Source organism: Hyla sarda, chromosome 2 (assembly GCF_029499605.1).
Source record: "Hyla sarda isolate aHylSar1 chromosome 2, aHylSar1.hap1, whole genome shotgun sequence".
Classification (NCBI taxonomy): Eukaryota; Metazoa; Chordata; class Amphibia; order Anura; family Hylidae; genus Hyla; species Hyla sarda.
Genome location: NC_079190.1, coordinates 12633505 through 12648504, shown reverse-complemented (window position 1 = coordinate 12648504; position 15000 = coordinate 12633505). Strand labels below are relative to the sequence as shown.

The 15000-nt window shown below is 45.4% G+C and overlaps 1 protein-coding gene across 5 annotated transcripts in view; it reads left to right on the top strand.

Moving 5' to 3' along the window:
• EMSY (EMSY transcriptional repressor, BRCA2 interacting) overlaps nt 1–15000 on the top strand; it is a 56089-nt gene that overhangs the window by 10297 nt on the left and 30792 nt on the right. For 2 of the 5 annotated variants that reach the window (XM_056561171.1, XM_056561175.1), the window contains exons 7-14: nt 2185–2458; nt 4501–4755; nt 5148–5297; nt 6198–6368; nt 10389–10534; nt 10654–10827; nt 13800–14007; nt 14389–14553. In XM_056561171.1, the coding sequence (XP_056417146.1) occupies nt 2185–2458; nt 4501–4755; nt 5148–5297; nt 6198–6368; nt 10389–10534; nt 10654–10827; nt 13800–14007; nt 14389–14553 (1543 nt within the window). The remainder of the gene's footprint in view (nt 1–2184; nt 2459–4500; nt 4756–5147; nt 5298–6197; nt 6369–10388; nt 10535–10653; nt 10828–13799; nt 14008–14388; nt 14554–15000) is intronic. The other 3 variants (XM_056561174.1, XM_056561172.1, XM_056561173.1) reach the window with 3 other exon arrangements.

The window sequence follows — 15000 nt, the reverse complement described above, 5'->3', positions numbered from 1 at the left end:
GGATATGGGATGGATGGATGGATATGGGATGGATGGATATGGGATGGATGGATATGGGATGGATGGATATGGGATGGATGGATATGGGATGGATGGATATGGGATGGATGGATATGGGATGGATGGATATGGGATGGATGGATATGGGATGGAGGGATGGATGGATATGAGATGGATGGATATGAGATGGATGGATATGAGATGGATGGATATGAGATGGATGGATATGAGATGGATGGATATGAGATGGATGGATATGAGATGGATGGATATGAGATGGATGGATATGAGATGGATGGATATGAGATGGATGGATATGGGATGGATGGATGGATATGAGATGGATGGATGGATGGATATGAGATGGATGGATGGATATGAGATGGATGGATGGATGGATATGAGATGGATGGATGGATGGATATGAGATGGATGGATGGATGGATATGAGATGGATGGATGGATGGATATGAGATGGATGGATATGAGATGGATGGATATGAGATGGATGGATATGAGATGGATGGATGGATATGAGATGGATGGATGGATATGAGATGGATGGATGGATATGAGATGGATGGATGGATATGAGATGGATGGATGGATGGATGGATGGATATGAGATGGATGGATGGATGGATGGATATGAGATGGATGGATGGATATGAGATGGATGGATGGATATGAGATGGATGGATGGATGGATATGGGATGGATGGATGGATATGAGATGGATGGATGGATGGATATGAGATGGATGGATGGATGGATATGAGATGGATGGATGGATGGATATGAGATGGATGGATGGATGGATATGAGATGGATGGATGGATGGATATGAGATGGATGGATGGATGGATATGAGATGGATGGATGGATGGATATGGGGATGGATGGATGGATATGGGGATGGATGGATGGATATGGGGATGGATGGATATGGGGATGGATGGATGGATATGGGGATGGATGGATGGATATGGGGATGGATGGATGGATAGTGAGATGGATGGATGGATGTGGGATGGATATGAGATGGATGGATGGATGGATATGAGATGGATGGATGGATGGATGGATATGAGATGGATGGATGGATATGAGATGGATGGATATGAGATGGATGGATGGATATGGGGATGGATGGATGGATAGTGGGATGGATGGATAGTGAGATGGATGGATGGATAGTGAGATGGATGGATGGATAGTGAGATGGATGGATGGATAGTGAGATGGATGGATGGATAGTGAGATGGATGGATGGATGTGAGATGGATGGATGTGAGATGGATGGATGGATGTGAGATGGATGGATGGATGTGAGATGGATGGATGGATGTGAGATGGATGGATGGATGTGAGATGGATGGATGGATGTGAGATGGATGGATGGATGTGAGATGGATGGATGGATGGATGTGAGATGGATGGATGGATGTGAGATGGATGGATGGATGGATGGATGTGAGATGGATGGATGGATGTGAGTTGGATGTGGGATGGATGGATGGATGGATGTGAGATGGATGGATGGATGTGAGATGGATGGATGGATGGATGTGAGATGGATGGATGGATGGATGTGAGATGGATGGATGTGAGATGGATGGATTGATGGATATGAGATGGAAACAGTGGAGCAGCACAACCAAAATGTGTAAGGCAGTGGGTGCCAGCAGAAAAAACACCCCAGGTTAGGGGATGTGCAAAAATCCACACCAAAAACAGAAATGCTGCAGCACTCCAAAAATATGGTGAAAAAGGATTTATTGACCTGACATCAGAAGCGACGTTTCAGCTGCCCGATTGCAGCCTTTCTCAAGCTTGAGAAAGGCTGCAATTGGGCAGCTGAAACGTTGCTTCTGATGTCAGGTCAATAAATCCTTTTTCACCGTATTTTTGGAGTGCTGCAGCATTTCTGTTTTTGGTATAGATATGAGAGAGATGGTTATCCGCATGCACATTTACGCAAAGCGAAAATAACCGTGAATATGTCTATTATGCGAATATAGGACGCTTATTCGTCCATATATTCACGAAATAGCGCAAATTCAAATAAACATATGTCATGGTGCCCAGAGACGTAGTTCACCATTATGTTCTGTAATCAATACTAAGGAATCGTTTATATTTTGGTGAACTGAAATGCTGATTGTTTCCTTTCCCTCCTGACAGGTAATAATAGTCACCACCTCTCCCGGCTCTACATTTGTCCCGAACATTTTATCCAAGTCTCACAACTACGCGGCGGTCACCAAACTGGTTCCCACGTCCGTCATCACATCCACCACGCAGAAGCCACCCATGGTGGCCACCTCAGCCCAGTCCACCGCTGTCACTACTATTAGTTTCACCAGCGGCACCTCCACTCCGGCGTCTACGGGAAGCATCGCTGTCACCGCGGTGGTGTCCTCAACGCCGTCCCTTGTGATGTCCTCGGTGGCGCAAAGTAAGAGATGGTGTTTTTTTATTTTTATTTATTTTTTTTGGTTTTTACAATGTGTTATCGGTGAGATTTATCAAAAGTTGCCCATAGCAACCAATCAGATCGCTTCTTTCATTTTGCAGAGGCCTTTTTCAAAAATGAAAGAAGCAATCTGATTGGTTGCTATGGGCAACTGGGCAACTTTTCCTCTCACAGGTTTTGATTAAATTTTTATTTTATTTTTTATTTTTTGTCAAATTTCAACAAACCCATGGGGGTAAACAGTACTATGGGCATAGGCCCTTGCCACTAGGAGGCGACACTAGGCAGAAGAGTTATGACACCCCTTGGTACCTCCTACCTACACTAGGTTAAAGTGGTTGCATGGTGGCTTCTCATTCCCTTTTTCCCGGTTGCCTATAGCAACCAGATTGCTTCTTTCATTTTTAAAAAGTCTTTTGAAGTATAAGCAATCTGGTTGCTATGGGCAACGGCTTCACTCCTTTACACAGGTTTTGATGACTCCCCCCTGTTTGATGCCTGTTCACATTGAGAAATCTTGAAAATTCTCGAGTGGAATCCGCTTGCAGCAGCTCCCCATTGCCAGCATTCTGTGCCGGGTTCATGGCGTGACATCATGAGTGGGCGGGACCTCCGCGGTCCGCCATCTTATCCCCTATCCTATGGATAGGGGATAAGATGTCAAAGGCCGGAATTCCCCTTTAAAAGGGGATTCCGGTCTTATACATCTTTTCTCCTATCCAAAGGATAGGGAATAAGATGTCTCTTCACAGGGGTCCCGCCATTGGGACCCCCCAAACTCTGTTCAGCCCCCGACATTCTGTACCGGGCGCTGCCATCGAGGCGGGGCCTCACGGCCACGCCCCCTCCATTCATGTCTATGGGAGGGGGCGTGACTGCCGTCACGCCCCCTCTCATAGACATGAAAGGAGGGGGCGTGGCCGTGATGTCATGAGGGGGCATGACGTCACAGAATGCTGGGGGCTGCACTGAGATTGCGGGTGTACCTTTGGATTGGGGGGAGATTTATCAAAACCTGTGTAAAGAGAGTGGAACAGTTGCCCATAGCAACCAGTCAGATCACCTATTTCATTTATCGCAGGCCTTTTAAAAAATGAAAGAAGCGATCTGATTGGTTGCTATGGGCAACTGCATCAGCTCTTCCTCTGCACAGGTTTTGATCCTTCTCCCCCAAGATGTCTGAGGCTGGAATACCCCTTTAAGGGGGTGGTATCATTTTGCTGTTATTAAGGATGACTCCTCAAATGATGAATAGGTCAAATCCTATGTAGACGAAAAATTTACAGTTTGCCCATAGCAACCAATCGGATCGCTTCTTTCATTTTTATAAAGGCCTCTGAAAAATGAAAGGAGCCATGTGGTTGCTATGGGCAACTGCACCAACAAGGCTGTCCCGGGCATGCTGGGATTTGTAGTTTTGCAACAGCTGGTTGGGAAACACTGTAGTTGCACTTTAAAATTGAATAACCATTTATTAAGGTTAAGCTGTATTTAAAGGGGTACTCCAGTGGAAAACTTTTATTTTATTTTTTAAAATCAATTGGTGCCAGAAAGTTAAACAGATTTGTAAATTACTTCTATAAAAAAATCTTAATCCTTCCAGTACTTATTAGCTGCTGAACACTACAGAGGAAATTCTTTTCTTTTAGGAACCCAGTGCTCTCTGCTGAATCACCAGCACAGTGCTCTCTGCTGACATCTCTGTCCATTTTAGGAACTGTCCAGAGCAGCATATGTTTGCTATGGGGATTTTCTCCTACTCTGGACAGTTCTTAAAATGGACAGAGATGTCAGCAGAGAGCACTGTGGTCATGATGTCAGCAGAGAGCTCTGTGTTCCGAAAAGAATTTCCTCTGTAGTATTCAGCAGCTAATAAGTACTGGAAGGATTAAGATTTTTTATTTTTTATTGAAGTAATTTACAAATCTGTCTTTAACTTTCTGTCATCAGTTGATATAAAAGAATTTTTTTTTCCCACAGGAGTACCCCTTTAAACCCTTATGTGTATGTTCCCATATATTTAGGTATCTCAACGTCAACCATGAAAGCCGCCGCCAACAGGCTGCCCTCCCCCAAGAGCCTGGTAGCGTCTCCCGGCCAAATCCTTGCACAGTTTCCTAAGCAATACCAGCAGTCACCGAAACACCAGATCCATCAGATATCGCAGCAGGTCCCGCCTCTGGCGCAGCCGCCAACCTTATCCCACCCTGCTCCCCCCTCCGCACAGCAACAGGTGACCCAAGGGATGAAACCCACCATACAGATTAAGCAGGAGTCTGGTGAGTACTGATCCACAACTTGGCATCATGGGGCACTTACCTTAAATGTGCGAAAGAGCTGGAATACCCTTTTAAAGGCGTTATCCGGGATTTGGAATACACAGCTGCTTTCTTCCAGTAACAGCGCCACCCCTGTCCTCAGGTTGTGTGTGATATTACAACTTAAATCCATTAATGCCGAAGGAACAGAGCTGCAATACTACAGACGACCTGAGGACGAGTGGTGGCGCTGTTGTTGGAAGAAAGCAACTGTGTTTTTCCGAAACCTGAGAGATAGGGAGGCAGCTGCATTTTCACATATGATGGGCTTCTAGGCACAGCGCAGACCTGTCCGCACCAAAAGCCCACCCGCTTGGCGATCATTGCTGATAATCATTTGCTCTTAATTTCAGGTGTCAAAATAATCACGCAACAAGTTCAGCCCAGTAAGATCCTGCCAAAACCAGTGTCTGCATCTCTGACGAACAGCAGCAACGCCCCGATTATGGTGGTCAGCAGCAACGGGGCCATAATGACGACTAAGCTGGTTAACACCCCCAGTGGTAAGTGTCAAGCTAATGTGCTGCACTCACTATTCTGCTGGTGAGGTCACTGTGTACATACATTACATTACTTATCCTGTACTGATCCTGAGTTATATCCTGTATTATACCCCAGAGCTGTACTCACTATTCTGCTGGTGAGGTCACTGTGTACATACATTACATTACTTATCCTGTACTGATCCTGAGTTATATCCTGTATTATACTCCAGACCTGTACTCACTATTCTGCTGGTGAGGTCACTGTGTATATACATTACATTACTTATCCTGTACTGATCCTGAGTTATATCCTGTATTATACTGCAGAGCTGTACTCACTATTCTGCTGGTGAGGACACTGTGTACATACATTACATTACTTATCCTGTACTGATCCTGAGTTATATCCTGTATTATACTCCAGAGCTGTACTCACTATTCTGCTGGTGAGATCACTGTGTACATACATTACATTACTTATCCTGTACTGATCCTGAGTTATATCCTGTATTATACTCCAGAGCTGTACTCACTATTCTGCTGGTGAGGTCACTGTGTACATACATTACATTACTTATCCTGAGTTATATCCTGTATTATACTCCAGAGCTGTACTCACTATTCTGCTGGTGAGGACACTGTGTACATACATTACATTACTTATCCTGTACTGATCCTGAGTTATATCCTGTATTATACTCCAGAGCTGTACTCACTATTCTGTTGGTGAGGTCACTGTGTACATACATTACATTACTTATCCTGTACTGATCCTGAGTTATATCCTGCATTATACTCCAGAGCTATACTCACTATTCTGCTGGTGAGGTCACTGTGTACATACATTACATTACTTATCCTGTACTGATCCTGAGGTTTGGTGAGACTCATTCTCTGTTCTTCCTTTCCTCTCTGCAGGGACACAGGCCACTTACACACGTCCGGCTGTCAGTTCGGCCCTCGGGGCTCGTATGGCGGCTACTCCAGGTGCTACCTATGTAAAGACGACCAGTGGGAGTATTATCACTGTGGTGCCAAAGTCTCTGGCCACACTGGGAGGCAAAATCATCACCAGCAACATTGTATCCGGTGAGTGTGTATGTGAGGACCTTTGGGATTAAGAGTTTTCATTGTTCTATATGTACATCAGTGTCTAATGCAGTGTTTCCCAATTGGGGTGCCTCCAGCTGTTGCAAAACTACAACTTCCAGCATGCCCGGACAGCCTTCGGCTGTCCGGGCATGCTGGGAGTTGTAGTTTTGCAAAAGCTGGAGGCACCCTGATTGGGAAATGCTGGTCTAAAGAAAAACTTTTACCACGTTGTTTTAGGATCTCTGATAGCTGTCACTGAATGGAAACAATGTATACACCAAAAGGTTAAAAAAAACCTGTGCACAGCACTTTTATTTTTATTTTTTTAATTTTTTTAAACAATTTTACAACAAATCTTTCTCAGCAGTAATCTCATGGCAGATTTGTTACAATGTATCAGTCTGGAGCTCACAGAGCATTGTCTGGACTGGATACAATTGTATCTTCTCAGCTGAGAGCAGGACTAGCTATGTACAATGTATCAGTCTGGAGTCCAGGATGTTTAGCTCACAGAGCATTGTCTAGACTGGATACAATTGTATCACTTCTCAGCTGAGAGTAGGACTAGTTATGTACAATGTATCAGTCTGGAGTCCAGGATGTTTAGCTCACAGAGCATTGTCTAGACTGGATACAATTGTATCACTTCTCAGCTGAGAGCAGGACTAGCTATGTACAATGTATCAGTCTGGAGTCCAGGATGTTTAGCTCACAGAGCATTGTCTAGACTGAATACAATTGTATCACTTCTCAGCTGAGAGCAGGACTAGCTATGTACAATGTATCTGTCTGGGGTCAAGGATGTTTAGCTCACAGAGCATTGTCTAGACTGGATACAATTGTAACCCTTATTTATGAGGAGTGTGAAGTCCGGTTTGTGACTCTGGGTGTAGGAGTCTGTTCAGACATTGACAATAAGCCTAAATCTTGTGATTTGTTGGTTTATAGTTGACACTTGCTGAACGTTCTGATCTTCACTTATTCATCACTATGATGTCTGATGGGTCGATCAGGGATAAAGAGAAAAGATGGAAACAGTTAAATCTGATCCTTAATATTTGGACAGACGATGTTGGTATTGTTGGAATATTTTCTCTTGGTGCAGCCGTCGGAGCTCCTCTGTCTTACAAGGTGTTGGCCGACCTGCCGGCTCCAGACAGTTTTGTAGGACACATTATAGGGGCCCGGTGTCGGCTCTGCAGATCTTTACAGGGTGTCGGGGATGTTAGATCATTCCAGGGTGACACATTCCTGTAACATAAGACACGGCCGGGGGGGGAGAGCCTTCTACAAGCGTTACGAGGCCGAGCGGCTGCTTATTGTGCAGGACTACTATTGTGATTAATCCCAGATATTTCTATGACCTGTGATCACTGCTGCGGCCTACTGTGTATTGTGATCACTGCTGCGGCCTACTGTGTATTGTGATCACTGCTGCGGCCTACTGTGTATTGTGATCACTGCTGCGGCCTACTGTGTATTGTGATCACTGCTGCGGCCTACTGTGTATTATGATCACTGCTGCGGCCTACTGTGTATTATGATCACTGCTGCGGCCTACTGTGTATTATGATCACTGCTGCGGCCTACTGTGTATTATCCTCAGTGCCGGCTTAGTGGAGCCTTGTACTGAGGGATCCCCTGGTGATTATGGAGGAGGAGAGACAATACCATGGTTGGTTGAGTTTTGTGGGGGGGGGGGGGGGGGAATACCATGGTTGGTTGAGCTGTGTAGATTTGTATTTCATTTATTTTAACGTTTTATTCATCTTTAATATTTGCACAGGGGGCTGCCATTACCATGAGCATCTGTGATGACGTCACTTAACGACACCATCACAGACGCTCTACGCCACTCACTGGCCTTAAGAACGTTAAGACTCCGACCGTGTCATAAAAAAGCATTAGGGACTAGAATGCTGTGTTCTGCGCTTCTGGGACTATTGTCATTATCCCCCTGCTGGCTCTACTATATACCGGCCGAGCTCCTCCCATCCATCCTCCTGATATTACCGATGTAGTGAAGAAAACTGTTCCCTGTAGAGAAATGTGTCCAAGCAGCTGATGATAAATGCTGAGTCAGCACTGTGATTGGCTGAGACAGGCACACCCGCCTCATACTGTTTGGCACCAGCTCCCTGGACACATTTCACTACACCCCGATCTCCGCGCTCTCACAGTGGAATATAGAAAACTGTATCCTCTCTATGAGAGCGGAGAGATCGGGGCAGAGAACAGGGATGTTGAAAACTTTGTCCGCGCTGCTGCGGCTCGCTCTCGCCGCTGTTGTAAAACTGTGAACCCGATCCCCACGGTTGGGCGATGTAGAAATGTGTCCCCGCTGCTGGCTCTATCCATCCCCGATCCCTGCGGTGGGGATGTAGAAATGTGTCGTAGTGCAGAGGCAGGGGAGACCGCTATCCATCGCCGCTATCCATCGCCGCTCTCCCCGGCCTCTGATTACCACTTCCATTTCTCACTGCTTCCCCGTGACAGTGTCCCCCGGCGCAGAGGCAGGGGAGAGCACGATCACCGCTCTCCCCTGCCTCGAGGATGTAGAACATCTGTGGGGAAGCAGTGAGGACTGGAGTGGTAATCAGAGGCCGGGGAGAGCGGCAATTTGATAGCGGCGATTTGATAGCGGCGATTTGATAGCGGCGATGGATAGCGTCGATGGATAGCGGTCTCCCCTGCCTCTGCACTACGACACATATTTCGACATTCTCGCCGCACAGATCAGGAATGGAGAGAGCCAGCAGCGGGGACACACATTTCTACATCCCCCCCCCCCAGGCCAGTGATGGCGAACCTATGGCACATCTAGCCCCCTCTGTGGGCACGTGGCCATAGTTCACCATGGATGCCTTTTTGATGCGCTCCGCCGGTGTGAGGTGGAAACTTGCGACCCGTGCAGACTTGCGACTGCTCCTCCCCTCAGCTCTCCGAAGGTTTGCAAAGCTAGAGCAGAGGACGCAGGTCTGCGCGGGAGAAAAGCCACGCCCCCTCGTCTCCCCCTCCCGGAGGACGCAGGTCTGCAAGGCAGAAAGAAGGCAGAGCAGTGAAGAGAGACTGGGGATCATTTCTATTTGAGGGGAAAAAAAAGATGGCGTGCGTTACGGTTTGGGCACTCGGGCTCAAAAAGGTGCGCCATCACTGCCCCAGACTGAGCAGAGCGAGGCTGCACACATCCCCCTACAACCAATAGTATGGGGCGGGTGTGCGCGTCTCGGCCAATCACAGTGCCCGTGCTGACTCAGCATTTATCCTCAGCTGCTTGGACACCTTTCTCTACAGGGAACAGTCTTCTTCACTACATGAACTGCCGCTATGAGAAGGGACAAGGAATGTGGTTTGAGGTCCGACCCCCGACGACTGCAGGTCTGAGAAGGTTTCCCAGGCTTCAGAATGGCACGTGACCTGCTTAGCACTGACCCATTTCTAGCCATTCAGGTGCCTTGGAAAGCTGTGTGGGACAGTCAGACCCTGTAATCATTACAGAGCCATGAGTCATAACAGTATCTGTCGCACACACCACTTTCCAATAGCTTCTGAATGGCACGGATTGTGTCAGTGCTAGTCGGATCATGTGCCATTCAGAAGCCTGGAAAAGCTTGTCGTATTTTGTGACAAGTAAAAAAAAATTTTTTTTTTATATAATTCGAAAAATATTTTTCAAAAGTGAAAACATTATTTAACCTCTAAAATATAATTAATGTATATATTTATATTTAATCTATATTTATATTTAATATATATTTATACTTAATATAAATATATATTTTTATCTCTATATCTGTAATCTATATCAATGGTCTTCAACCTGCGGACCTCCAGATGTTGCAAAACTACAACTGCCAGCATGCCCGGACAGCCGTTGGCTGTCCGGGCATGCTGGGAGTTGTAGTTTTGCAACATCTGGAGGTCCGCAGGTTGAAGACCACTGATTGATATCTATATCTATATATCCTATGGTGACACATTCCCTTTAAGTAACCGGTCTCTGTTCTCTTTTTAAAGGTACAACCACAAAGATCACCACTATCCCCATGACCTCTAAACCGAATGTCATTGTGGTGCAGAAAACCACCGGCAAAGGCACAACCATACAGGGGATCCCGGGGAAAAACGTAGTGACGACACTGCTGAACGCAGGGGTAAGTGTGGTAAGTGCGACCCTGGCATTGTTGTGAATGACAGAACGTATATCAATGTTTCTCACACAATCTGCAGCAATGTAAACCAGATGTGATGGCTCTAGAGCTATAATGTTATTTTATCCTAGGGGGATAAGGCTCTTCAGGCCATGACGCCTGGCACAAAGCCAGCAATCATCACCGCCACCCGGCCCATCACCAAGATGATCGTCACCCAGCCCAAGGGTTTAGGGTCCGCAGTACAGCCGGCAACGAAGATCATTCCCACCAAAATAGTGTATGGACAGCAGGGGAAAACACAGGTACGTGTCTGGTGCCTCAATATAGCAATTAATGATTGTACTGATCCTGAGTTATATCCTGTATTATACTCCAGAGCTGTACTCACTATTCTGCTGGTGAGGTCACTGTGTACATACATTACATTACTTATCCTGTACTGATCCTGACTTATATCCTGTATTATACCCCAGCGCTGTACTCACTATTCTGCTGGTGAGATCACTGTGTACATACATTACATTACTTATCCTGTACTGATCCTGAGTTATATCCTGTATTATACTCCAGAGCTGTACTCACTCTTCTGCTGGTGAGGTCACTGTGTACATACATTACTTATCCTGTACTGATCCAGAGTTATATCCTGTATTATACTCCAGAGCTGTACTCACTATTCTGCTGGTGAGGTCACTGTGTACATACATTACATTACTTATCCTGTACTGATCCTGAGTTATATCCTGTATTATACTCCAGAGCTGTACTCACTATTCTGCTGGTGGGGTCACTGTGTACATACATTACATTACTTATCCTGTACTGATCCTGAGTTATATCCGGTATTATACTCCAGAGCTGCACTCACTATTCTGCTGGTGAGGTCACTGTGTACATACATTACATTACTTATCCTGTACTGATCCTGAGTTATATCCTGTATTATACTCCAGAGCTGTACTCACTATTCTGCTGGTGAGGTCACTGTGTACATACATTACATTACTTATCCTGTACTGATCCTGAGCTATATCCTGTATTATACTCCAGAGCTGTACTCACTCTTCTGCTGGTGAGGTCACTGTGTACATACATTACTTATCCTGTACTGATCCAGAGTTATATCCTGTATTATACTCCAGAGCTGCACTCACTCTTCTGCTGGTGAGGTCACTGTGTACATACATTACATTACTTATCCTGTACTGATCCTGAGTTATATCCTGTATTATACTCCAGAGCTGTACTCACTATTCTGCTGGTGAGGTCACTGTGTACATACATTACATTACTTATCATGTACTGATCCTGAGTTATATCATATATTATACTCCAGAGCTGCACTCACTATTCTGCTGGTGAGGTCACTGTGTACATACATTACATTACTTATTCTGTACTGATCCTGAGTTATATCCTGTATTATACTCCAGAGCTGCACTCACTATTCTGCTGGTGAGGTCACGGTGTACATACATTACATTACTTATCCTGTACTGATCCTGAGTTATATCCTGTATTATACTCCAGAGCTGTACTCACTCTTCTGCTGGTGAGGTCACTGTGTACATACATTACTTATCCTGTACTGATCCTGAGTTATATCCTGTATTATACTCCAGAGCTGTACTCACTATTCTGCTGGTGAGGTCACTGTGTACATACATTACATTACTTATCCTGTACTGATCCTGAGTTATATCCTGTATTATACTCCAGAGCTGTACTCACTATTCTGCTGGTGAGGTCACTGTGTACATACATTACATTACTTATCCTGTACAGATCCTGAGTTATATCCTGTATTATACTCCAGAGCTGTACTCACTATTCTGCTGTGAGGTCATTGTGTACATACATTACATTACTTATCCTGTACTGATCCTGAGTTATATCCTGTATTATACTCCAGAGCTGTACTCACTATTCTGCTGGTGAGGTCACTGTGTATATACATTACATTACTTATCCTGTACTGATCCTGAGTTATATCCTGTATTATACTCCAGAGCTGTACTCACTATTCTGCTGGTGAGGTCACTGTGTACATACATTACATTACTTATTCTGTACTGATCCTGAGTTATATCCTGTATTATACTCCAGAGCTGTACTCACTATTCTGCTGGTGAGGTCACTGTGTACATACATTACATTACTTATCCTGTACTGATCCTGAGTTATATCCTGTATTATACTCCAGAGCTGTACTCACTATTCTGCTGGTGAGGTCACTGTGTATATACATTACATTACTTATCCTGTACTGATCCTGAGTTATATCCTGTATTATACTCCAGAGCTGTACTCACTATTCTGCTGGTGAGGTCACTGTGTACATACATTACATTACTTATCCTGTACTGATCCTGAGTTATATCCTGTATTATACTCCGGAGCTGTACTCACTATTCTGCTGGTGAGGTCACTGTGTACATACATTACATTACTTATCCTGTACAGATCCTGAGTTATAACCTGTATTATACTCCAGAGCTGTACTCGCTATTCTGCTGGTTGATGTTGGCGTCTGTTAGTTAATATGCTCACACATACTGTATATGTTGCAGATTTAATGCTGTGTTGAGATATTTACTTCTATTGATTTTCACATCTAATCCGCACTGTAAACAATACATGTGAACATAACCCTAAGATATGTAAAAACCACATTCTTAAAAACCGCTTCCCATCCCTGTCGATGGGTTGTTCCTGGTAATTCATTCGGCTTCACTGAAGTAAATGGGCCTGACTGCAATACCACACAGAACCTGTAAGCAGGAGTGGTGCTGTTTAAAGAGGTACTCCGCCCCTAGACATCTTATCCCCTATCCAAAGAATAGGGGATAAGATGTCAGACCACGCGAGCGAAAGAGTGTGACGTCACAACTCCGCCCCCGTGTGACCTCACGCCCCGTCCCCTCAATGCAAGTCTATGGGAGGGGGCGTGACTGCCGTCACGCCCCCTCCCATAGACTTGCATTGAGGGGATGGGGCGTGACGTCACACGGGGGCGGAGTCGTGACGTCACACTCTTTCGCTCGCGTGGTTGGGATCCGGAAGCCGTTGAGGTGGGTGCTGCAGCCAAGATCCCGGGGGTCTCCAGCAGGACCCCTGCGATCTGACATCTTAGCCCCTATCCTTTGGATAGGAGATAAGATGTTTAGGGGCGGAGTACCCCTTTAAAGGAAGAAAGCAGCCATATTTGTTTTTTCTTTTGTTTGTCAACTCCTTTTTAGGCTTGGGATCAGCATTCTTCTCTCTTCTCCCTTAGGTCCTTATAAAACCGAAGCCCGTCACATTTCAGGCCACTGTCATGAGTGAGCAGACCCGGCAGCTGGTTACTGAAACGCTGCAGCAAGCGTCACGGGTGGTGGAGACCACAAGTGCCACCATCCAAGAAGTGAAGGAAGACACTGAGAGCAGTTCATCGTCCACAGAGTCCTCCCAGAGCTCTCAAGGTGCCGTTGTCTACATGTCAAGTTAAGCCAAGGAACAAATCAAATTAAAAAAACACAGCCCCTCCTCCCTCCCCAAATAATATTTTTTATCTAAGCATACTTGTCCCCCATCACCACGGACCCCGTTATATCGGAATCAGCCCAATGATCCAGTGATCGCCGTGTCCTGATGATCAGGGAGAGGCTCTGGCTGGCTGTGCATTTTCCCTATAGTGGCCTCTACAGGAGAAATGTGGAATTACATGCTGTTCATTCACATGAATGGGCTGAGCCTGCCAGAGCCTGGGCTGCTGTTTACAGTCCTTGATATAATAGATCAGTAGACAGATCACTGTGTCGGTGCTGATTGGCTTTTATCATTTTATTACATTTATTTATTTTTTATTTTTTTCGGTCCTTCAGATTCCCAGCCGGTGGTCCACGTGATTGCGTCTCGTGGTCAAGACTGGTCAGAACATGAAATAGCCATGGACACCACTCCCACAATAATCTACCAAGACATCGCAGGGGAGTCCCAGTCTGCAACGTCAACCATCAAGGCCCTAATGGAGCTGCAGCAGACCAGCGGTGAGTGTGGAGAGATGGGATAAAGCCTGCGGAGTAAGAATACGGAATGTTCTACTAGGCCTCAAGGGTCGGCATTAAAGGGGTACTCCCGTGGAAAACTTTTTTAAAAAAATCAACTGGTGCCAGAAAGTGAAACAGATTTGCAAATCACTTCCATTAAAAAAAACGTAATCCTTCCAGTACTTTTTAGGGGCTGTATAGTACAGAGAAATCCAAAAAAGAAATGCATTTCCTCTGATGTCATGACCACAGTGCTCTCTGCTGACCTCTGCTGTCCATTTTAGGAACTGTCCAGAGCAGGAGAAAATCCCCATAGCAAACATATGCTGCTCTGGACAGTTCCTAAAATGGACAGCAGAGGTCAGCAGAGAGCACTGTGGTCATGACATCAGAGGAAATGCATTTCTTTTTGGATTTGTCATTAGTATACAGCCCCTAAAAAGTACT